This window comes from Harpia harpyja, chromosome 4 (assembly GCF_026419915.1).
Source record: "Harpia harpyja isolate bHarHar1 chromosome 4, bHarHar1 primary haplotype, whole genome shotgun sequence".
NCBI classification, from domain to species: Eukaryota; Metazoa; Chordata; class Aves; order Accipitriformes; family Accipitridae; genus Harpia; species Harpia harpyja.
In genome coordinates, this window is record NC_068943.1 from 55,353,530 (window position 1) to 55,378,180 (window position 24,651).

The window sequence follows — 24,651 nt, forward strand, 5'->3', positions numbered from 1 at the left end:
CAACATTTAAGCTGTCTACAGAAGACCTCTGCTCCAACAGTGACTGCAGATCGACACGTCTACTGTAATTTCTGCTGTCCTAATTGCAATAGTACTTGCGACTCCAGCCTATTCTCCGCAAAACCAAAGCCGCTGCAAGAGCCATAGAGCCCCTGAAACTAACGTGTCCCATAGCAGTACCCTGTGGGATGACTGGCTTTGGTCTTTGCATAGCCACTCACACATGCAGATGTACTGCAAGTTAGAAAGAACTGGATACAATGTCATTTTACTAATTTTGCTGGACTAAATAGAGAATTATTAAAAAATAGACCCTGATAAACAGAACTCTTTTGGGGGGGTTGTTGGGTTTCTTTTTTTTAATTACCAACTGTAATCAGTGATTCACCTTCTATTTACACAATGTTTGAAGCAGATGCTATATTTTGGAGCCCCTTAGTGAAAGCTTTTGTGTACATGCAAGCCAATATAGTCCATTTTAAATGATTTATGAACAGTGATTATCTAGAATGTGCTATTAATTACTGCAACAGTTAATTTGTGCAGCTTTCTAAAGATAAGTAAGGCCTTTTACTTCATTGATATATGCAAATGTGAGGGACAAGCACATTTTAACAAAAAATGAGAGTGTCTCAGTAGCTGAGTGCTTGATGTGACACCCCTCTGGTCTGACTTCTTCCGGAGATACAAACCATCAGTGAACTCCTTGGAGTGAACCGGAGCTGTGAGGCTCAGTACCACTGCATGCTTTCAGGTAGTCACACAGAAATTAAATATGAACCCAAGTGATTTGCCTCTTAAATGAGAAAGAGCTAAGAACAGAACAGAAGTCTTCTGACTGCCTGGACTGTATGTGGCATTAAGCATAAAAGAAATTTTTTTCTGTGTGTCTCTGATAATGCTTTTCAGCTGTTAACTTCACTGTCTGCTTATCTAACACTGTCCTCATACCTCTTCCTGCTAGGTCCTGTGCTGCTTATACTCATGATAGACAAAAAAAATAAATAAAACCCAGGAATTGGATCACCCAAGTTCATTACAGATCTTGGATCTGCAGAGGTGAAAGTCTCATGTAGTATCCCAGTGTGTTACTCAGCCTCCCCAGGCCGGTTAATTTTAAAGTGATCATTTAGCACTAACCTGGAAACACACGACAGCCTTCAAAATCAAAACAATCTGTTTAGGCAGGTGGGAAATGAAACCAGTCCTAATGGCTATAATGGTTTTCTGTGAAGGCCCCAGGCCTCATTTTGTCTCTGATAGCAATATAATCTTTTATAGCGTCTGTGAAGTTTCCTAATAAATAAACGTTCCTTGTTCCTGGTGGTTGAAGATGCTGTACAGGTGCATCATGAAAGTGCATTGACAGACTGTCAGTTTTCAATTCAAGACCTCTTGTCAAGATCATTTTGCAAGATATTTCAAAGGGGTATGCAAGAAATAAAAAAGCAATGTAGCTGCAGCAGGGATTTAGTAATAGATTCCCTTGCTGTCTCGGAGCTGTTAGGGATACAAGTTGCATCAGTTTTCCCAGATTCTTTCAACTCCTTAATTAGCAGTGCTTGCAAATGTGCCCTTAGTTTGGCAAGTGGGGAGGGAATGAAGGTAGGTAAGAAATATGAAGGACAGAGAAGGAGCAGCTGCTCCAGAATATTTTCTGTAGCTCCAGAATATTTTCTGTAGCTCCAGTCATTCCTCAATTACTCTCTGTCTTGGTTGTTTTTCCAGAACTGGAAATGGCATTAAAATAAGGAAGAGAGGAGGGAGGTGGATCCCTTACTTGCTAAAAATGCAGAGAAATTCCCTTTTCCCCTAGTTTGATATTTTTATAAGTTCCCATTTCTGTTTAACTTCTCTGTGGGGAAGAGAAACAGTACACTTCCCTGCAGCTAATGTCCAACATGACAGAGGGAGAAACGAAATAGGAAGGCAATGGAGGGAGTTAAAATACCCATTTGATTATTGAAATGTTAAACTGCAGTATCAGGTAGGAAATCTTTCCTGCATGCAGGGTTGTTTCTTGGTGCCTTAAACCCTGCAATGGTGCAAGTCCTGCCTGTATCACCAACATTGAAAGTTACCCTCACAAAATCCCTCTGAATTGCTCTTCTTCCCTGGTTTATAGATGGACACAAAGACATTGATATATACTGAACTATTGCCCTCCCTTTTTCAGTGATGGGTGTGGCAAGGTGTGTTATTCTGTAATACAAACGATATGTCAGATTCTTTCTAGAGTTAATTCATTGCCTTCTCATGCAGCTATGCATAATGTGTTCCTGCCCTTATATACTGTCCATGCGTAGAACACTCAGAAACCCTAAGTTGGTTTTGTATTAGGAACTATAAATATCTGATCCCATGGGGCAGCAGAACTGTAGCTGACAGCAAGCATGAGTAACCTCTTAAAATCATCTTAATGGAAAGTTTAAAAGTTGTGAATAATCCCATTAAATGAAGGAAAAAAAGTGATTTATCTTAAAATATTTAGAGCAGATGCATCATTTGAGTAAGAAACCAATGTACCTGAATTAGAAATGTAACTTCAAAGAAACTGAGTCAGTAGTTCAGAGTGAAGTGACCTAGCTTTTAAAGGAAGGCAAGCAACACTACTTTCCCAAAAGCAATCAGGAATACAAATCATGTACACCTAAAAATAAATAGTGTGAAGTATAAACATGTGAAATAACATAGAAATAAGAAGAGAAGGATTAAATTTCATCTATTAGCTTTGGAACACAAACTCTGTTTTCTTCAGAAAGGATGCTGGCATTGCAGTAAGGACATACTTCTTCCTGCTAGATTGGCCTTGGAAGATCCTTTGCCTGAGTTAATGCAGCAGAACAGAGTGAGCCCATATTCTTTTCTTCACATGCAGCTCAAGCTCACTTTTTATTGATGGCAGCCTCTTTTCTCTTTTTACCAGAAATATAAATGTCTAATAATACTGCGAATCAGCTTAGACACTACACCAAGAATTATCTACCTAAAAAATAGGTATTCTATTCATTCTAGTAACTGGAAACAAATGGTCTTTTGCTCATGGTACTATGAGCAGATAACTGAAATGATCATGCATGTTGAGCATTTCTGTTTGCTTATGTTGCAGTATGACACAGAAGCCCCAAGGAGGCATAGCATGGGCTTGTCCTAGCGTGAAAGCGACTGCAAGAGATAACACTGCTTTTAGGCAGAGGACACACTATTTAACCTGTGTCATTCCTGCCAGGCATTAGTCAACCTTGCTCTTAAAGACAAACTCCACATTTCCCCCCCGCAAAGTCTGCTCCTAAGCTTGGCTGTCACTGCTATTAGAAATGTGTACCTAACGTTGAACCAGGGTCTTCTGACCGTGTCCACCCTAAGCAAGCAGAGTGGTCCACCCCCCTCCTCGCTGCAGCAGCCTTTGGTAGAGGGCGGTTATCATGTCCCCTCTCTGTTTTTCTTTTTAACGTTAAACCACCCCAACTCATTCAGTCTGTAATTAATGACAGTCCCTGCCCCAAGCAGCTTGGTAGTGGGCCCGATCAGCCTGATGTCATTACTTCACCATGACAATTTTCTAACTAACTCCATGTGATATTCCATCTGTCTGACACTATTAAAAACTTTTTATATAGCCCTTATTATTGTAGTTGCTGAGCTCCCTGCAAACATCACAGGGATGAAGGGAAGTGCTGTTATCCCCACCAAGACACAGACAGACCGAGACCTGCCAAGAGCACACAGTGAGTCTTATTAGAGAATTAAATGTAGGTGTCTAAAGTCCTTGGCCAGCTCTAGCTGTATGGAATGTTAATGTGAAGAATCAGGATGCTCCTGAAGTGGCAAGCAGATGAGGAAAGCATGAAATTGTATATGAAAATTCTATTATTTTTAATAAAATCTCACTTTATTTTTAATAAAGGTAAGATTATGGGCATGATATCCCACAAAAAAGTAGTTAAGTACTACATTTTTTTTGGTTCCTGTCTGAAGTAATTTAATAACAGCACAGTTACACCTTGTTGTTAGTCAGACATAACTGAGAAGCCATTTAATCCTCATGCATCAAGAAGTCTGCAGTTAAATTCTGTTTGATAGGTGTTAAATTAAAGCACTAGCATATGGGTAAGGAACATAAAGTTAGCTAAGTGGCCCTCAATTTTGTTTTCCGGAGCTTGCTGCTGTGTGATTTGCTTTCTACTTTATATTGAATAAGGGGTGTGTCAATGGGTGGCCCACCAAAGGTATCTGAAAGTCCTACCTGGTCTTCAACAAAAAGAGAAGCATTCTTGTTTTGGCCTTCAAGTAATATGACTGTCAGGAGCACATACATTTTTAGCACTGCACACGTACACTTAAGTCAGAATGAACTTTTTGCATCTGTGCTATAGATAGATGTATAAAAGTACCCTTTGGGCACTTTCAAAGTGTAACCATGCTGATCATGAAAATACCAAGACAACATTAATTCTGCTAAATCTGATTTTGCTCTTTACAAATGCAGTGCAGCAAGAAGGGGAGAAGAGGACCACCTCAGTTTTTGCTTGAGAAGATTTCACTTAGTCCCAGATTAACTCTTAAATCTTGGTTTATTTAACTCACTGAATATTTTCCTGTAATGTGCACAGATTATATTGTAAAATCTCTTCAGAGGTCAATTTAGAACCTTCTAAGCAAATAAACATGAAATAAAAGAAAAGGCATTGGAACTGTTATCTATCTGAGAGCTTAACAAAAGGTATGCTAGCTTAATTTGAGCCAGGGGAGCTGGATGGAGATTGCGTTTAACCAGAAATGCTGGCAAAAATATGCTTCAGTAGAGCCAGAACCACATGTGGCCATTCCTCTTTAATTGTGCTTGTTTTAAAGGATAGGTCTTTAACATTTACCCTCTCCATGCTTGCTGTCTCTTTATGAACTGAAAATAAAAGCTCCCCAGGCAGTCATACTAAGACCTCAAGCCTAAATTTTTCAGCTGAGTCAAAAGCAAAACCTGTGCTGAATCTGCCCCACACATTTTTTTTTTTGTAGCCATAAGAAGATTTGACTTCTCTGCTGTTTTTTTCCCCCAAGTCCCCAGGCCAGTCCTAACCCAGGAAGGGAGTGTTTTGATACTAAATGTATCTCCTGGGTGAGGTCAAAGGCAGTGGCAGCAGTGCTACTGGTTCGAAGGCAGCCTGCTGTAAGATACTACAAAACCCAAAAGTACGCTCAACAATAACAAAAGCATTAACCGCTGACCCACAACTTGGTGAAATTCAATCCCACCATTAGGCAAACATGAAAATGAGATCCCAGAGGAAGGAAGGTTCAGATGTTCAAGACCAGAGAAATTGGGTGAGGAACACAGACAATGAGATGGAAGTTGTTGCAGACTGAGGAGAGAGAGGGGGAGGTTGCCAGTTCAGCAGTAGGATCTTTTAATATTGTAAATTTCAACATGCACTTAGCAGTCAGTGGTTTTGCTCCGGTTGGGAACAAAGCAAACTGAAACAATTTATAATAAAGATACCTTTCACCATTTTCGGGACACATTTAATGTGATATAACTTGATTTCCCAGGGGTGCTTCAGAGCTTCATGTTTCCAGATTTGCTTTTACGTTTGATGCTTGTGTCGATGTGTAGGTGCCCACCTCAAGGCTGGAATGTTACAGGAAACTGAAAGAGCTAAGCACCCAAGTCTGACTCAGTTTTAGCTTGTGTCAGATGGTTACAGATGTGCACCACTGGAACCAAGTATATTTCAGTGAGAGTCAGACGCCAAACTCATGAGCACCCTAGAAAATACCAGTCATAAATCCCGTGCATTTCAGTAATGAGCCATGGGTCTGTGTGCTGTAAGGCTTTCTCTGCGCACTCTGCAGCCATCATTGGCAGGAAGCTGGAGTCAGGGGCACTAGCAGGACTGCACGCTCTCTCAGTTGTTGTTATAGTGCGTTGCTTTTTTCCCCAGAACACACTCACTGCAGATGACCGTTCTCCTGAAGACAGCTTCACCCTGAACCCTGAGGACAGAAGAGAATACCCTGATCTCCAGGCTGCCCACCGGCCATTCCCTAAGCAGCGATTCAGGCAGGAAAATGGGCATACGTCCTTGCAAAGAGATGGACCCAGATCTTTCCTCCTGGATCTCCCAAACTTCCCTGACCTGTCAAAAGCAGATATCAATGGGCAGAATCCCAATATTCAGGTACAAATTTATGTTAACGTGTGATTTTTTTTATGAGCTGCAAAAAATTATTTAGCTGAACCAAGACAACTTTCAGCCTGGCTTCCATGACATGCAGTCAGAACACCCTGTCTCTATCAATAGCACCAAGAAAGAATGAATATACTATACTAGACTGTACGGTACTGTACTGTAATGTAATATATATATAAATATATATAATATACTTTTTGTCTTAAGTGAATGCACAGTTTTCAATTTTTTTCTGAATTTCTCTTTGGATAGTATTGATTGCATAAGTGTGGTATCAATATAGACCTGTTTATGATACTAAAGCCATCTTTGTTATTGCCATTTTGGAAGATATTCTCTTCATTGATATTAAATGGGTATTTAAAATTCTGTTTTCAATTCTCTGTTGCAAAATTTGTTTGTGAACAGATTCTCTTTTGGTATGCTATTATAAAATGCAACCATCCTCAAAGGTTATAAGAGAACAAGTCTTTAACTTTCAGCCCAAAATGTGGTCCTCTGTATGGAACCGAGACTTAAAGCTAATTGCTGCAGCAGCTGCCTGGAGTAAAAAAAAATTGTTTGCAAGAAACTTTGTTATATGTTATTCCTTAAACTGTTCTTGGATTTGGAATGGCCTCTTATAAGCCACTTGCATCTTGAAACTTCAAGGATTAGAAAGAGGAAGAAATGAGTGATTTGTTTTTAATTCAGAGCCTTAAAGCAAAATTGGCATTAATAAGCAGCCTTTTTTAACCAAAACAATAAATTGAAATGTTGTTCTGCCTAAGATGTGCTTATAAAAACAATACACCAATAGAACTGGTTTTCTGGTTAAATTAATTCCTGGCTTCTTATTCCCCCAACCCACAAAATTAGCATCCTTTTGATATGTCTAAGAATTATGTACGTAAAGGTATAATAGATCTGTTGGTGAGAGACCAACATGATCAGGTGAGAACAAGCTGTCTCGAAGTTGACACGCCATTATGTCAGAGATGGCTCGCAATGTTAAGAAGCCTAATAGATTTGGATCAAGTGCAGGTCCAATACTTGATGGGTCAAGGTAGAAAACACGTTCAACAGGTGGTGACTGTACACATCCCTCATGCTAAGAGAAGCCTTCCAGAAAGCCTTAGGAAGGGAAGTTATAGGGGCCCCAGACTGTGGCATGAGGTGAATAGTGTAACATCATTGTTTGAACAGTGTGTAAATGGAGGACAGGAGGAAACAAAACCCTTCTCTGATTGGTAACAGCATTTTGGTAACATGCTTAGACCCAGGGAACAGATAAATGAGATGGAAACATTTCCCTGGCTTGTCTTTATAGTAACTGCTTCTGCTATGACCTCTTTTTCCACCACCTGATCTTGGAAACGTGTCAGCCAACTATGTCAGCAGTTTTGCTGGACTCCGGGAACTGGGAAGCCTAGTCCTGTAAACTGGAAAACATTAGGCAACATTAATCCCAGAGCTCTTGTGCACAAGGATGAGCTCTTTCAGAAACAGGCTCGCTACGTTCTGCATTATATTTACTCTGCTTACTGAGGTGCATAAATAGGGATATACAAAGCTTCTTTAAGTTCCTGGTTGACAGTCCTGCAGCAGGTCAGGCCTCATGGAGATAAAACTCCCAATAATTCACTACAGAGTCAATGAAAGCTTATTTCTTTGCCTAAAGGTTGTAAAAGGTGGCCTACTCTTTCGGGAGAAACAGGATTATAGTGAATTCTTGCTCATTAAACAGTACCGTACTGGCCTGAATGGAAATAATGACACTTGTTGACTTGCAAATTTCTCATCAGCTGTTTGGCAGGTGACAGCAGAATCGATGCTCATTTTGCTTTTTGCACAATGGCTTCAGGCTCCATGAGTTACAGTCCTGGGGGTGTTAATTTAAATGTCCTCCTAGGACAGTGAGGTTGGAAAGGAGAAAAAAGCCTGTGTGTGTTAATCTAGCACAATGGCCACATTTACCTGTCAAAGACCCACAACTTCTTTTCCCTTTTACTAGTACAAACCTGCATAGACCAAAAATAACATTTTTAAGGGCAATTATACCTTGAAATTTAAAACCCCTAATAAACAGACATAAAACAGCCTGAAAAAGCAAGTTGAAAAGATACTCCAGTGAGTTCTCTTTACGGCTATCCCTTCTCTGGTTTCCTGTGAGACGGCAATTGCTGTATCATGCCCTGGTTGTGTGCTCTTTCAGGGAGGAAGTGGTGGATATCAGAACACCATCACAGGAATTCAGAAAATTAACATGTCCCCAGGTACTACTGTATTTATCAGGTGATAATCAAATATAAGTATAGTGGACTGCCTTCTAGGAAAACCTCAGAAACAGCAGTCGGAGCTGCAGTAAGCAAGCCAAAAGCAATTTGACTCTTTGCATGAAGAGCAGGACGACACTTACTGGTCTTTCTGTGGCGTTTTAGCCTTGTAAAATCTCCCATCATTTCAAGTGGCATTTTATGCTTTAGCATTGCTTCCATGCTGGTTGTTTGAGAGTAACTGCAGTAGCTGCTGTTGAGCAAAGGCTGGCTGTTTGGTTTGGGGTATTTTGTTTTCTTCTTTTTTGTCATTTTAACAATTCTGTCAATGCCTGGAAGACTTCTGGATGAGAAGGTGATTACAAAAACTGATGACACATTTTCTTTGGATTTCCTTTCACAAGTGGAAAATCCCTTTTGTGTAGGTTTGCACTCGTTTTACGAACTAGCCAAGGGATGCCTATGCAGACCTTGTAATTGGGCAGGGTTATTATTCAGAGTAAGACAGAATTGTTCTCACCCCTGAGAAAGAGAATGAAGTCACATGGGAGGTGTATAGGAACCCACTTATTTGCCATTTCTGATGGCTTTTTCTCGTCTGTTCCAACCAGCCGTCTACAACCTCTCAGCTCTTCTGTGCAGCCGATCCTCTGTTGGGAGCCAGATGCTTCAACTTGCAATTGAACTCTTGCTCTTGTCCCTCCCCTTTTCTTTTTACTCCTGGTTTCCCAGGCTTGTGTACAGGTAGTGCGCTGCCCTCTGTTGTCCCACTGCTTTGCTGCTTTCCTAGCAGGGCTCAGCATCATGACAAATGAGCAGAAAAGGGAAAACTCCTTACTGTTTGTCGGGCAAGGGCTTTTTGTTGATATTAATGCTCTTCAGAGAACTTGAATCTTCATCAAGCTTCACAACCAGTATACCAGAGACACAGCTGGGTGAGTTCCAGTTGCGATGGATGTGTTAAACATTTTGGATGAGGTAACAGGTTCCAAGTAGAAACTGTGCAGAGTTAGGTGGGATTCCTGTCCTAAAAACATGTTGATGTGCCCTGGAAAACTGAAGTAAATCAGTGTGTGATTAAATCTGTTGTGATTATTATCCTCGCTTTGAGTCGTGGGATTGGTAATAATTGATGGGAGTGATTTTAAGCCAGAAGTTAATGCTGTCTGCTTGGTGATGTGTTGTCTTTATCATGCCACTCCAGTGCTGCTGTGTTAGCTTTATTTATTCTCTGTGATATCTATTCAGTTTCTACCTTCTCTTAAAAAAAAATCTACATAGAACCACCCAATCTAGAAACATACACAACTACAGAGGAACAAGGCTGTATGATCTGCTTTTAAAAAAGAACTGCAGACTTCAAGCCAACTCTTCTCTGGGTTCCTCCATGGCCATTTCCCTCACCTCCATCTATATCACATCTCACTTTTAACACATTTTATTAGATGTGGCTTTTAGGTAGCATTTATATTTGTCGTTTGAAGCTGCTCGTTTCACTGCATTGGAAAGCAACACCACCTCGGTATCATCACAAAAGACTCAGCAGTACCTGTAAGACCGAGCTCTGACCAGTATGTCTCATCTCTGACCTAGAACAGTAAGAACTGGAGGGCTCCAGTAGTGCTTATTTCTTGTAATGCCTGTAAGGCTTAATAGTTTAAGGTAGTAGCAAAGCAGTTTTCCCTAGCTGCAGCACTGGAAGCAGAGTGTAGCCTTGCCAGGAGCTAGCTAGTCCTCTTAGCAAGCCGGAGAGGCTGGTCTAGGCAGAGCAGGGTGCCAGAGGGCCATGGTTAAACCACTTCCAATACCAGAGCTGTTACTACCTCTGTGTAGATTTCTTAATGTCATGGCATAACAAGAGCTCGCTGCAGAGTGCAAAATTCAGAGCTGGGTTTCTGACCAGGTTTTTAATTCTGGGGTTCAGTTGGGCAGTGAGTGCAAATAGGATTGACAACGTTAAATACAAATTTCAGGTTTTGAGTCACATCATTGTCGTCTTTGCTCCCAGCAAATTTTGAGGGTCCTTCACTTTTCATCAAGTTCAGAAAACTGTTCTAAAAGTGAGCTGTCATGACATAACTGGAAGTAAATTGGTGTCACTACTGATATAATTTTAACTGAAGTTGTTATGTGGTGTAAACCTAAATTTACCATTTCAATATCTTCTAATGAACTCATTTCTGTTCTGCTACTATAGTTACCTCATTGCTGACTTGCACATATCTGCCTTTATGGAATGGCAAGCTCTGCATTGAAAATTTGCATCAGTTGCATGAAGGAAACAGAGGATAGAAATGTCATAGAATCCACTGCTTGCACAAAATTGCAAATGTAGGTCTTTCTGAACCATAATCTTCCAGTTGCTTAGGGCAATGTTTACACCACTGAAGTGAATTCAGAAACATTGTCTCAGTAAACAGGAGGAAGTACACAGAACTTTTTGTGCACTCCAACAGGCGGGGATAATATTTATCTTCTGTATATTTTTGGCCAGGAGAAAATTGGATTTCGCTGTCTCAAGACATCTGTGCTTGATACATTTGTTTCATTAGAAATTGACTGCAAATCTGTTGTTTTAACATACCTATGCCAATTGTTTTTAGAGGAACATCCTTATTTATAGCTCATACAACCATAAACGAAGTGGCTTCATTTTAGGTTTGAATACTTCTGGAGATTATTGTGGATTTATACAAGAACCATGTTACCACAGACATTTTGGGAAGCTTGAGAAAAAAATAAATAATCTTTACAGTTTTGATAATCACTGGAAGAAGAAATCAGAGAAAATGAAGTCTTTAAAACAGTCTCCAAGATAGAAATACTAAACTAGGTCTATTTTTTAATTTTTGAGAGAACATGTTTTTGTTGGAGTAGTTATATAGCATGAAAGCTTTTCCAGGGCTGCTTTAAATGCCTGTTTTTAATGACTCTAGTTCTAGATCTGATTTCTTTTTTCCTTTTTATAAACAACCCCCAGTAGAGAAACTGATCAAACAAGATACATGTTTGTGTATGACGTATATGTCTCATGTATATGCATATGTATTTGTATAGTCGTGGGCTAATGTTGTTAAGTCTGTCTGTCAGTACTGGGAAGAATTCAGTGAATGCTGATTTTTCAAAATTTTAGACTGGGATAGGGGATCAATTGCTTGCCTGAAGCGACAGCCTCTTCTCACACCTCTGCCCTAACTTTTGGGTCATACCATGGGAGGATTACTAGGATTACTCACTGATTTCCTCGCTGCCCCTGGAAGGTCCATTAGAGTTAAAAGGCGCTGGGCAGAGCATAGATGAGTCCCCGAAAACAAACAGAACTAGAGTCAAATGAAGCTTTCTTTTTTTTTAATTTCCAAGAGTGGCAGTTCAGACAATCCCAGAATTCTTTATAGAATTTCTTTCACTCTATGGTTTTAATGCCACATGTTAAACAAGCAACTTGGTAATCAAAGCTTAAAACAACAGAGAGAGAAATATAGGTGTGTGTCAGACTGCCACATTGGATTTTGCTTTTGTTATGTTCGGTTTTTAAATAGGCTGTGCGTTGGGAAACTCATTTTAAAGGCCTTTGTAATAAGCCTCCTTGGTAGCAAAAACTGACTGAAGAAGAGTATCTGATTGCGCAGACATGTCTTGAAACTAAGTTAGTGGCAGTGCTGCTGGAGGTCTGATGAGGTCTTATGACCCTGGAAGTTTGTGCGTTACACCTGCCTTTTTCTTCCCCAGGGTAGCACATAGCTCAACAGAGTTCCTCTGTCCCTACAAACCCTCTTTTGCTTAAACTGACTTGGCATTCTGAATAAGTTTTTTAAATCGAATCCCTATGGTTGTTCAAACTGTACCTGGCAGAAATAATGCGAGTTCATGCAGATTCACTATCATATAACTACAGATTACCAAAGCATATGGAATGATTATCAAGTGCCCTTTTTTTATGAGAGGGTTTGGTTTGGTTTTTTGTTTTGTTGTTGGGGGGGGGGGATTCACTTTGCTGCGTCATTGCTTACAGAATTAACGTGGTCTTAAAAATACTTGCTACTAAAGTACTAGAATCATACTGATTTTCATGTGGCCAGTACTAAAGCCCTGCGACTGGCCAGCAGTGCATAGTGTTAGCCGCTCAGTAACACTATTTCCTTTCACTTATTGTGAAAACTCTGTTTTGCTTGGATAGATGCAACAATTTTGAATCCCTGAACTAACCCTGATGTTTTCAGACTTATGAAATCCATATTAATTCTTGGTCTGTAGAAACTGGGGTTTAATGAAGTAATCATTCCAGTTCCATATTTAGTCTGGGAGTAAAACATCTCTTGTGTAAAGATGCTATTAGGCTGACAACTGCACTTTCCCTCTCTCTTTCTCCCAGTGGAGCTTCTTAGTAGCCTCAAAGTTGTTTCATTTCAATGGCTTGGTCTATGGTCAAATGCAAAGCACGAAATAGATGCAAAATCTCCTTTCTCCAAAAAAGGATGCATGGGCATTGTCTTGTCTGTGCAGCTGTGTCTGCAGCTATGAAGCTACGGCAGCAGTTCTGTTTTGCTTCCTGTGTCACACTCCTCTGTGGGTCACAGGTAGCTGAAGAAACACAGACACTCTTTTCTTTCTTTTTCTTGTGTGTGTCTTGGGATTTTACAAATAACAATTGTATAAAACTCAACCTTTTGTCCAAAATAATGCAAATCCATAGAGCCATGTAAATGACTTTTAGCATAATAGTACATTATTCTGGTTTTCCTGGTTTTACACAACCCAATTTTCATGGAGTCCTGTCTTGAAAGACTGCTTTGTAAATCTATAAAACATGAAGAATACCTCCATACCTATTAAACATTATAGGTATATCTGATAGTCACTTCTGTATCATGGTTGTTTAGCCAGTCCAGCATAATCACAGAACCACATTAGCATGAAGCATCAGAGCATTTTATGACTTATCTGTGACCACGCTAAGCTTGCGTGACTCATAGAGCCCAGGTTTCTGATTGCTAGTACCTAGTTCTACCTAAATAGCCACCTATATGTGCACACAGTATTTATCCCAGAGTCTCATAATTACATATTGTTCAGCACAGAAAAGGAGTAATCGAGGGTTGTTCCTATGCAGAATTATATTTACATTCATGATGTCTGTGAGGGAATTGGGCAGCAAACTTTGAACCTTGGCTCTGGGCTTCTGTAGAGACCGTAAACGGGTTATATATCATTACACTCTCCAGCACAGAAAGAGGACCTACTTCAGAGGGCTTAGGAGCAAATGACTTACTCGGCGGTGGTTGAAAGAGCTGCTGGCTCTCATCACTGCCGAGTGTGGTTTCACACAGCGGTGACAGCCCACGCCGTTGTGTGATGGCAACGCTGGTGCTGCGGGGAGGCCATGGGAGGGGACGGGCTGAGGTGCCGCTAGAGGGCAAGGCAGATGCAAGGCCGGCAGAGACCCCGGGCTCTGCATCTTCCAGACTTCAGTCTGGACTTCCTCAGCCCTGTCTTGGGTCAGCCCAAGTCCTTGGAATGGGGTCTGCGCACTAGTGTGCTTCATGCTTGCCTCAAGTTCAGCCTCAGCGTAATTAGAGTAACAGATTTGGTTTTCTTTTTCCTGGTCATATATGTTTGGGTTTAAATATCTTTTCCCCATAAGGCAGAAGATTCTGCTGCAAAGGTTTTAGGCACAGCATGGGTTATTGTTTTGTGCGGGATTTTTCCTAGCTTTTGTTCCAAGGTCTGATTCAGCAGAGGTAGCAGAAGGAATCACTCAGCTGCTGCATATCTCGGCTCGGTAATCCGCATATGGTTTACAACACGCAAACCCTACAGTATTACACAGCCCCTTTGCAAGGCAACACCAGCCATTTGTCTTCGCTGTATAGAAAGTTTCCCACTGACTAGGGGGAGATACTGACAGACAGGCTGGTCTATTTTGAATCCCATAGGTTACCATTGAAGTGGTGGATGGCCCCAACACCGAGACAGACAAGGATCTGCAGAAAGAGAGCAGCAAGCCTAGCTGGCCAGTCCCATCACCTGACTGGAGAAACTGGTGGCAGAGGTCCTCCACCTTGACTCGCATGAGCAGCGGTGACCAGGACTACAAGTATGACAGCACTACTGAGGACAGCAACTTCCTAAACCCTCTTGGTGGGTGGGATAGTCATGCACCCAGTCACCGGACATTTGAGTCCAAGGAGCAGCCAGAGTATGGTAAGTTTGCATTCCAGGCCTCTTATGGGCATCTTGGGATTGTAAAAACGAGTTTGGGGGAAATGAGAATGGTGAAGCATCGCTGAAAGTAGGCCAACCAAAACAGAATTTTTTCAACATGTGGCTTTTGTTCATCAGCTTTTAAATACAAATCTGTGCAGATGCACAAGCTGTACTGTGGTAGTTGCATTCCACTAGGAAGTCTATAATCTTGAAAATCATACCAGTTATCCCATAAGAGGACCTTTTTTTAGTCCTAAGTGTACTTTTTTTAAAAGCAAAGGAAATAAGGTTTCATATTTATTTTTAGAGTAAGGATAAATACAAATTTAGAATCGTGCAGTCGTTTGGGAACCAAAATATAATTATTGGATAAATAAGCAAGATCTAAAACGTGGTAGTATTTGGTGGATACACAAATGAGATGAATTATGTTGGTGCATGTGTGGGGAGTGGCATATGGAGCAGGAACATTGTGTATTTGCGTGTGTAATTCTCTTCCAGATGTGTCATGGTGAAAACAATTGTTTTCAGCTTGTTGTATGAAACAGTTGCAGAAACTAGAAACAGAGAGGAGCTACAGTTATCCACTGCCCCAACGGGCTGTGACTATCTGCACGGGAATGACTCAAGGGAGGTGAACTAATAGGTGCTCACAGGTAGCTCAGAGCCTCTTGGATTTAAGTTGTATGTAAATACAGAAGATTTTTAGTTAGACCAGGGTTTCAAAGCCACGGTACTCTTACCCTGGCACTTCTGTTGCGCTCCCTAGGTCCTGCAGAGTGGCTGTCATGCACTGATTCAGTCTTAATTTTTCCCCTGTTTTGGTTAACTTTAAGTTCTAGAGCCTAAACAATTGAGAGAGCCTTCTTGTGGAATGGTGTATTTAAACACATATATATGTACTAAATTTTGTGGCCGGAAGATTAAAGTCTATCCCTTCTTTTTGCACCTGCATTTATTTGTGGGCATACTTTATTGCCAAGAATTCATATATTAGGTAGTTATTCATTTAGGTAAAATAATTGTGGTAGAAAAAAAAAGAATTACAAATATAAAAATGGGAAGAACAGGTTGAGCTGCAGCTGAAAATCTAATGTGGTATGTTTAATAGTAGATACTGTATGTTTCATAGTGCAGTATAAACACTAGGTAGGTAGGCCTAAAAATTATCCTAGAGCTCTCTGCCGTACACCAGAGCACCCTACTAATCGGAAAAGACTCCTGGCCTTCTGACTAACCTAAAATGTCATGTGCCATTGGCCTTGGCCAGGACGATGTAGCAGCAGATCCTGCCCATATGGGGCTTTCATGCTTCCCATGAAGTTCCACCCATTGACCTGTTCACACATTTCATAGCTCTATCATCTCCCTCGTCCTGCCCCTGCCAAAAGGCACCGCACGGCTCTGCCTGCCCTTCCTGGGCCTCCCAGGCTGGGCTGTTTGACAAGCATTGCACATGCTCACCCTCCCTCTTCCTCGCCAGCCACGTGGAGAAAAAAAATCAGAGTTGGAAAAGAGCTGGGAAGGAGAGCAGGGCCAGGGAGAGAGGGCAGATCACATTTTCCTAAGACGTTTTGTGCCTCTTCAGACTGCTGTAGTGCCCACCTGTTGGCAAATTCCAGAATCGCAGGTCTTTGCACGCAGAGGGTAGCCATGTTCCCACCCACATCACACCATGGACACCTGATTCAAGTGCGGTGGCTTCCCGATCAGCAGCAGTGTAAGAAAAGGAGGAAAAGCACATAAGGTCCCTGCCACGAGGAACTCGCATCTAGGCAGCTTGCTACAAGTGAGATATATAACCTTCCCATACTCCTGGCAATAAATGTTTAATAGCACCCCACAGAGTTGTCGTCAGTCGTTACATATGGTACAAATCAAGTTACATGTTCTACTAACCAGCTCAGGAAGCCCACAGACAGCATGGCAGTGGGGGGGGAGCAGGAATCGCGTGTAGCACAGAGGCCAGTGCAGACAGGGATCTGTCCGCATGTCTCAGTTGTACATACACGTTCAGCCTATAGCTGTAGAGCAGGGCTGGCTCAGAGTCTCTAAACCCGATTTAGCTTTGCTACCAGTGCTGGTTTAACCCAAATGAGCAAAGGCTGCAAGTTATGATCACAGGGTCAGTTAAATCTCTCCTGTAGGTTGCAGAGAAATCCATTAAGCCAGACACTCCCTAGCAAGAGACAACACTCAGCTGGGGAGGCCAGTGGGAAGGCCGGGAAACTGGGATTGGTTCATGGGCTCCATTTGGTGGCCTTCACAAGGTGGGACGTGCAACAGCAAACAAAGGAGACTGGCTCTAAGGGATTTAGATATTTACAGCGGCACCGAGCCACAGTGGTGCAGACTCGGTATCGTTTGCCCTTGGCTGTCTACCAGAAGAGAATAAAGTCGTGTTTTGTTTTCAGAAGGTTCCTGCTAGTAAACAGTCAGATTTGACGTTATTTAATAATTCACGTGAAACACTACAAATTGCATGTTGTTCTGGGTGCAAGATGCATATGCTGTTCCCTATATTCATGGCAGTATTCCTGTAATATCCGTTTCCTGTTCAAGGACTGAAAAACAAGATTGCAATTTTCACGCATGACCCTCAGCCTCCCATAGTCCAACACTCGCTGTGTCCTAAAAATTAATTGAGTATTGTTGGGCTATTGCTGTGTGTTTCGAAAAGAAGGAAAAGAAAACTTAATTTATCCTGTGCCTGATTAGTCTGTGGTCAGAAAACATATTCCTATATACAGGGAAATTATGTGAATAGATGTGTACTGTTAGTTCATGACCCAGCTTTGCAGCTGAGGATTCTCAGCTGCCAAAAGGTCAAAAGAGAAAGGAAATATTTTTTCAAATAATGTTGCCTGCATTTCCCTGAGGAGCATCAAGTGTGAAAACCATTTAAGCAGCAGGCTTATGCCTGGCATTTAGCCCGAGTTTCAGGTAGAGACATCTGGATTCCATTCTTGTTTTGCCTTCTTAATAAAAAACACTACACAGTAGTTTTGGGTGGTAGGAGTTTTGTTTCTTCATTTCCTTCCTCATCTTTGTTCTTACACAGATTACATTGATGGTGAGGGAGACTGGAGCCCGTGGTCCCTTTGTAGCGTCACCTGCGGGAGTGGCAATCAGAAGCGGACGAGGTCCTGCGGGTACGCCTGCACTGCCACCGAGTCACGGACCTGCGACAGGCCCAACTGCCCAGGTGTGATCATGTTCACAGGAACTGCTGTCCAAGAGGAGTGGGGAGAGGTGGTCGAGGGTGGGGAGGAGAGCCCTCCTGGACGCAAAGCCCAGAGCCCTTTTGTTTCCTGGCTAGGTAGGAGTTTCGGTGGGAAGAGACATGCTGGCTTTCAAGGCCATTTATGAAATGGCAGGCTCTTTGCAAGTAATAATATGCTGCTAGATGCAGCCTACTATCCCCTGGGACTTAAAAGACAAATACAGGCTTTTTTTAGGTTACGGCAGTCATTTTTGTGCACGGTACGTTTTGTATTCCAAAGGGTGTAATCTACTCTCTTGAAACAAATTTGTATTAATTTTAGAATTTCAAAACATCTGAGCTGACTTCTACCTCAGCGAGCTCATGTTTTGCTGTGCAGTGAATGGGCATGCCTGGGTTGTGAACAAACAGCTCCCTCCCCAGTTATATGGCTTTTAAGTTTTGTGCCTAATGTATACAGAGTTGCTTTAAGACTCCATGTGTATTAATATGAAAAAATTACTTTAAATACCTGCTTTGCATTTCACTCCAGAGATTTTGGGTTCATTGGGCATTAAGCTACAAAATTTCCTGTCCTAGAAAGTCAATGTTAAGGTGGAAATGTCATCTCTGTTTCATTACATGTTGTTTGATGACTGGAGAATTATAAAACAGCAAGTTTGGTCCTGCAACAGCTGTGCACAATGGGATGAAGGAATGTAGAGTTTTGGCTTGAATGTGTTCAGAGAACATGGCTAAGGAGCCTTACCTGAGCTCCTACCCATCTACAGGCATTGACATTTAAATGCCAGTAACAGAGGTGTCCTTAGCATTACGCAGTTTTCGCTTTGGTGAAAGCAGGGCTGAGCACTCAAATCTACATCATTAAAATTTAAAGCTGCTATGGAAAACTTTCCCATGATGTTCTTTAAATGCTGTTGTGTGTTTGGATTTAGTCTAGTTTGTAATGCAGTGATGCAGTAGTTGCGACAATGCATGGGATATGTGCAATTTCATTACTTCCCAAGATTGGAGAGAAGTAAAAACGCGTGCCGTGGCAGTACGCATTTCACTGAGTTTACTTAATGACTCAGAAAGGCAGAAATTCTTAAATTGGAGGTCAGGGTTTTTTGATGGGAAGTGAAATGTCAGTAGTGCTGGAGAGAAGACTTAGGGAGCCTCAGTGAGAGAGTTGGAGAGAAGTTTCTCACTCGCAGATAGATGTGTGCATCCATTGCAAGGTAATGGCTGCTAGGCAGTTCAGGAGAAAAAATGTTTCTGGATGCTCTCACACATCCTAAAACCTCAATAATAAGGGGTTAATTCCAAAAGAAAGCATGTAGCCCCCAGTTATATTCTCCAGTATTTATTACCAGCTAGCATCAAACAGTGGCAAACCTGAAATACATTATGTCATATAACAGACCCCCAACGATCAGCAAGCAAAATATATTCACTCTTTGAGGCTGTGCTGACATTTTTAAAATTACAAGGGCAAAGCTCAGCTTCCGCTGTTTATAATTCCAGCAGTGAATTACTGCCTTGTAACGGGTTCTTGGGTATCTATTATTCTGCATCTACTGCTGGAATTAAGGCAAAACCCCATGATAATTTTATTGAAAAGCGGCCTGAGGCTGTTTTGAAGCTTTGCAAGCCACTATTATGCCCCAGTTCAGGAGATCAGGAGAGAGTTCATTGGCAAGATAGATGGTGAACAGACTTCATTATTAACCATATAGTTATCACATATTAAAGAGCTTTCTGCTCCCTTTGGAGGTCTTTCAGTGGAGAGGAAAAAAACCCAAACCTGTTCAAATGCAGGGAAGAGACATTTGTTTTAAGGCTACATGGCACAGAAACATTAGGGAAACAGTAGGCTGGTAGGTAGGCCAAACTAAAGCAGCGATGAAAGGATGTTTACTTTGAGATCAATTAACACATTGAGATCAAAAGATCAATTAACACATTTTCTGGCAATACGAGTTTTTCTCTACTGATAGCAGACACTTAACTGGAGGTTGTTGGAAGATCCCGATATTTGAAGATCCTGACATTTTATTTGATTGCTGGGGGCGGAGGGGGCAGGGATTGATTGGAGAGGTTATTTATCTCTCACCTACTCACACCTTTCAATTCCCTAGCACTGAGAGAGACCAACAAGCATCTCTCACCTACTCACACCTTTCAATTCCCTAGCACTGAGAGAGACCAACAAGCGCCATTTGTCTTGTAATGGCATCATTCTTCCTCGTACTTCCTGAAAAATGGTTGCCCACAGACGGATATGAACTTACCTGTCTTCGGGCATGTCGCTCTGTTTAGAAAGTGGCACAAAGGCTGTCTCCTTCAGATGTCACATTTTACCCAGGGCTGTTGAGCTTCCATTAGGACACTTGTTTTTACCTTGTTGGTCACTGGTGATACATGCTCTGGAGAAGACGCTGGTCACATAAAGCTGACCATGTGGCTCTTGAGGAAGTGTGTGCAAAGCTCATACCTGGATTACAGGGAGATGCTGGCAAGCTTTGCATCGGGAAGAGGAAGAACAAAATTGGTTCCCTCACTGCTGTCCCTGCACTGCGTTCATAACTGACCAGTTTGTTGCTTAAATATAATTTAAGCTCTAAAACTTGAAAACTTTTGACCTTTGGGCTAAGCTAATGTTTTATCTTCCTATCTACCATGGATTCCTTGGTCATTATACTTTTAAATGAACACTCCCTCCCGCAGCAACTTCAGATTACTTCCCTGCCAAACAAAAGCACCTTGCAGAACTGGGGAAGGAGGGCATTGCATTGTGTTTCAATAGGAAAACGCCACCAGCACTAACACGTGTTTGTCTTTCTTAGGGATCGAAGATACCTTCCGGACAGCTGCCACAGAAGTGAGCTTACTTGCAGGAAGTGAAGACTTTAATGCTACCAAACTGTTTGAAGTTGGTAAGCAGCCTAGTCAATCTTTCAGTAATAGATAAGAGACTTCCTTAGATTTTCCTGTTTTGACTCTCACTGCGGGACCAAGATTTTGAGTTTCCCATTAAAAATGTCAATAATAATGGCCATTTCTTGTCTCGTTTAAGTTTACAATCTGAACCTTAGCTTACTTCTGTCATAGAATCTTTCTCCTCTGAAGTCTTGGCAAATTTCTGTGCTTCTTTCATTATAAAATAGTGATTCTCTGTCCTAGTTCAGAAAAGAACTGTAAGGCTCCACACTAATGCAGAGGAAAAAAATCAAACACTGTTTAGGACTTTTTGCTGAAATAATAGCCTCGAATGGACGATACTATAAAAGCATTTTAGGTACAGCTCTCACATTAAAAAAAAAAATGACAATGACTTTTGTGAGCATGCATAGCTTTTATAACTGTGTGTGCTGCAGTGGGACTAGCCAAAGCAATTTTATAGGGCATGACTTGATACTGATCTATCTAAAACTCAGCCCAACCTCTGTAATGTTCTAATTTCATCCCTCCAGTGAAACCATAGGGTGGCCACTCTTAGACACTGGATGCTGGACTAACTGGATAAATAATGTAATCCAGCACCTCCCTCCTATGGTAGTAGAGCACAATAGTTAATGGCAGCTGGGACAGGACTCTTTAAGGAGATAGAAAAACAGGACACAGATCACTAAGTAAATATTTTGCAAGAATGTTTGCTGTAAGCGTTTTAGGTCCCAGTCTTTGCCTTACTCGAGAGTCCTGTCCACTAAGTGTGGAGCAAGATGTGCAGGGTTTTTTTGAAAGCCTGTAGCATGATACAGACACATTAAATTATGTTTTAGGTAGGAGATGTTTAACTGGATTCTCCCAAGACTCTTGCAAAATAATAAAGTGCCAGTATTAAATATGCTACTAGTCTATAAATCTCTTTAATCCCAGCTATAAGTCATGGCTCTGGTGCCATTAAATCCTCCTAGTGTACAGACGCTCTGATATTATGTCACATATGCCCTTTAAGAATCTGAATCACTTTTGGCTGCATTTGCCAGCTAAGATGTCGGTCTCCATGTTTGAACTACAGCTGCTTGAAATACCCCTTTGGGAAGACGGAGATCAAATAGAAAAAAATATTTGTTAGTTAAAAGAAAGGCTGAATTAGGGCTTAATAATGAACTTCAGAAAAAGTAATGCAGGCCTTGCTTGCCATCTTGGTATTTCTAGCGTCATGAGAAACTTAATCCTTCAACATCTGAATCTGCTCTACTTACAAGGTGAGTGTGTGGAATAGGGGTTGAAACTGGAGACTGGCATCAAATCACCGTGATTTCCCTATTTCAGTTCTGTCACTTGTGCACCAATGACAGCGTCTCTTGTGCTGCATGGTGATAACGGCAGCTTAATTAGAATTTGCCAGGTAGAAGAAATGTCAAAGATTCTTGCTGGCATGGTGCTGCACTGTAATTCAGACAAGCACTGCCTGAGGTCCTAGAGCCAGTCACATGTGTGATTTCTTTATCTGACAAGACAGCACATCAAGACATTGTGGGCAGGGAGGAAAGCTTTGACTGCCCTTTCTTTCTTAAGCAAAGCACTGGTGCTGAACAGTTATGCTTTACTCATTTGTTATCACTGATCGTATGAACTGGCATGCTTCATAATGTATCTTAAGTTTCCATTTCCTGCCCTCAAACAGATACTGATAGCTGTGAAAGATGGATGACCTGCAAAAGTGAGTTCTTGAAGAAATATATGCACAAAGTGGTCAATGATCTTCCCAGCTGCCCATGCTCCTACCCCAGAGAAGTTGCATACAGCACTGCTGAAATCTATGATCGAATTAAGAGGAAGAACTTTCGCTGGAAAGATGCAAGTGGTCCAAAGGAAAAACTGGAGATCTATAAGCCCACTGCACGATACTGCATCCGCTCCATGCTCTCTTTGGAAAGCACAACGCTTGCAGCACAGCACTGCTGCTATAATGATAATATGCAGCTGATTACCAGAGGGAAAGGAGCAGGTACGCCAAACCTGATCAGCATCGAATTCTCAGCAGAACTCCATTACAAAGTGGACATTCTGCCTTGGATTATATGCAAAGGCGACTGGAGCCGATACAATGAAGCACGGCCTCCAAACAATGGGCAGAAGTGTACAGAAAACCCTTCAGACGAAGACTACTACAAGCAATTTCAAGAAGCAAGGGAATACTGAGAAGATTTTCCTCCTCTTCAGACACAAAATAGCATTCGTTTCCTGGATGCCAAAGAACTGATAAAGGCGGCTGCATTGTCTCCTTCACAGGGGTTGATCAGTTTCTTTCTAATGAATGTATATAGTTGTAATATAATACTTAAGTATTTTTCATAGTGTGTGTAATTTATAAACACATACCTCTCTATCTCACACACACATATTTTTACATACAGACATACATAAAACGTGTCCTGGTAGGATTTTATACTGCAATAATGTTCATTTAATAATGTGCATTTCATTTTATTCCCCAACTGTAACATAAGTGTGAGATGGGGGGGAGGGGAGGGGCAGCTGCCATCACCTTCAGGCCCCAAGGCCCCAGCTGAGGAGGGCGCGTATTTAAAAGTTGTTATAAACAGTAGGATTGAAGAATGTACTCTTCCATATGGGAATGGTCTGCAACATTAACGCACCTACAGCATCAGTTTTCTCTATAATTGATTTCATGACTAGTCATATCTAAGAAAGGAAGGGTTTTTGTTTGGTTTGTTGTTTTTTTTTTTTTTGGAAGGGTAATACTCATAAGTGAATATAGGCAGTTACTAGCAATTTTTTTTCTTGGAATTCCTCCTGTTACCTTCTAGTTCAGGTCTTTGCAGTCCACTTGGGGTAGGCTTGCAGGGAGATGTAGCTGTGGTTTTCCTGTAGAGCAGAAAAAGTCCCAATGCAGTGGTTCTGCAAGAGTTACAAACAGCCCACTCCAGAGACATCTCAGATAGGGAGCTACAGCTGTCAGCGCTTACCCCTTATACCAGGGAGCAGATCTTCAGGGCAGCTACCTGTAAACTTAGCATGCCATAAGTCTTTGGAGGACTGAGGCCAGAGAAGGAGGCCATGTCAAAGGAGGAAAAAAAAAAAAAAAATCACAGTTACTTCCCTATTTTTAATATGGAGAGTGTTTAGATCTGCTTGTTTCTTTCTTTAAGAAAAAAAAGTAGTTTATTTTTTTGAAGAACAGGAAAAGTGGAATACGCATTTCTAAGTTCCCTGAGATAAAGCACACAACCAGCCCTTTCCCCCCATTTATCATATGCTGAGTGCACAGTGTCCTGCAGAAGAAGCTATTCTTTAAGGAAGCTGTCTGGGAGGAACTATCGGTGACTTAAAATATCTTAATTTTTTAAAAAGCTAGCATTATTTTTGTAAAGTATTTATTGAATTGTAACAATAACTCACATGGGGAGTATGTCTCTAACACGAAAGGCTTCCGTAGATGGAACTTGATTGCCAACAATAAGACTGTTGTTAGGCAAAGGTTTTACTTCCAAATTTTTATAAATTGCAAGTTTACATACATAATCCTGTAATTAAGCAGCTGATAGCTGCATTCTTCTGAAAGATAAAAATTACGCTGTGGGTAAATAAATACTTAAAGTTCCATCCTGTAAAAGGCTGTCTTGCTGCAAGTCAATGTCTTCATTTGGAAAACCAAGGCTAAATGTTACTAGAGAAATGCCTATTTTCGGGTTATGTGGTCTGATACACATATGTGCGCTGCATGTGGAACCTCACACAGCAGTAAAGCCGATCATGTACTGCAGTCGGTCTTAGCTGAAAGATTCAAGACACCCATGAAAGACAATTCCTTCTGCTATATGCATAC

General features: G+C 41.4%; 1 protein-coding gene across 3 annotated transcripts in view; it reads left to right on the forward strand.

Moving 5' to 3' along the window:
* ISM1 (isthmin 1) overlaps positions 1-24,438 on the forward strand; it is a 41,762-nt gene extending 17,324 nt beyond the window's left edge. For 2 of the 3 annotated variants that reach the window (XM_052784107.1, XM_052784105.1), the window contains 5 exons: positions 5,940-6,176; positions 14,377-14,644; positions 17,709-17,852; positions 20,699-20,788; positions 22,486-24,438. In XM_052784107.1, the coding sequence (XP_052640067.1) occupies positions 5,940-6,176; positions 14,377-14,644; positions 17,709-17,852; positions 20,699-20,788; positions 22,486-23,003 (1,257 nt within the window). In that variant the 3' untranslated portion in view covers positions 23,004-24,438. The remainder of the gene's footprint in view (positions 1-5,939; positions 6,177-14,376; positions 14,645-17,708; positions 17,853-20,698; positions 20,789-22,485) is intronic. The other variant, XM_052784106.1, reaches the window with a different exon arrangement.
* The last annotated feature ends 213 nt before the right edge of the window (positions 24,439-24,651 follow it).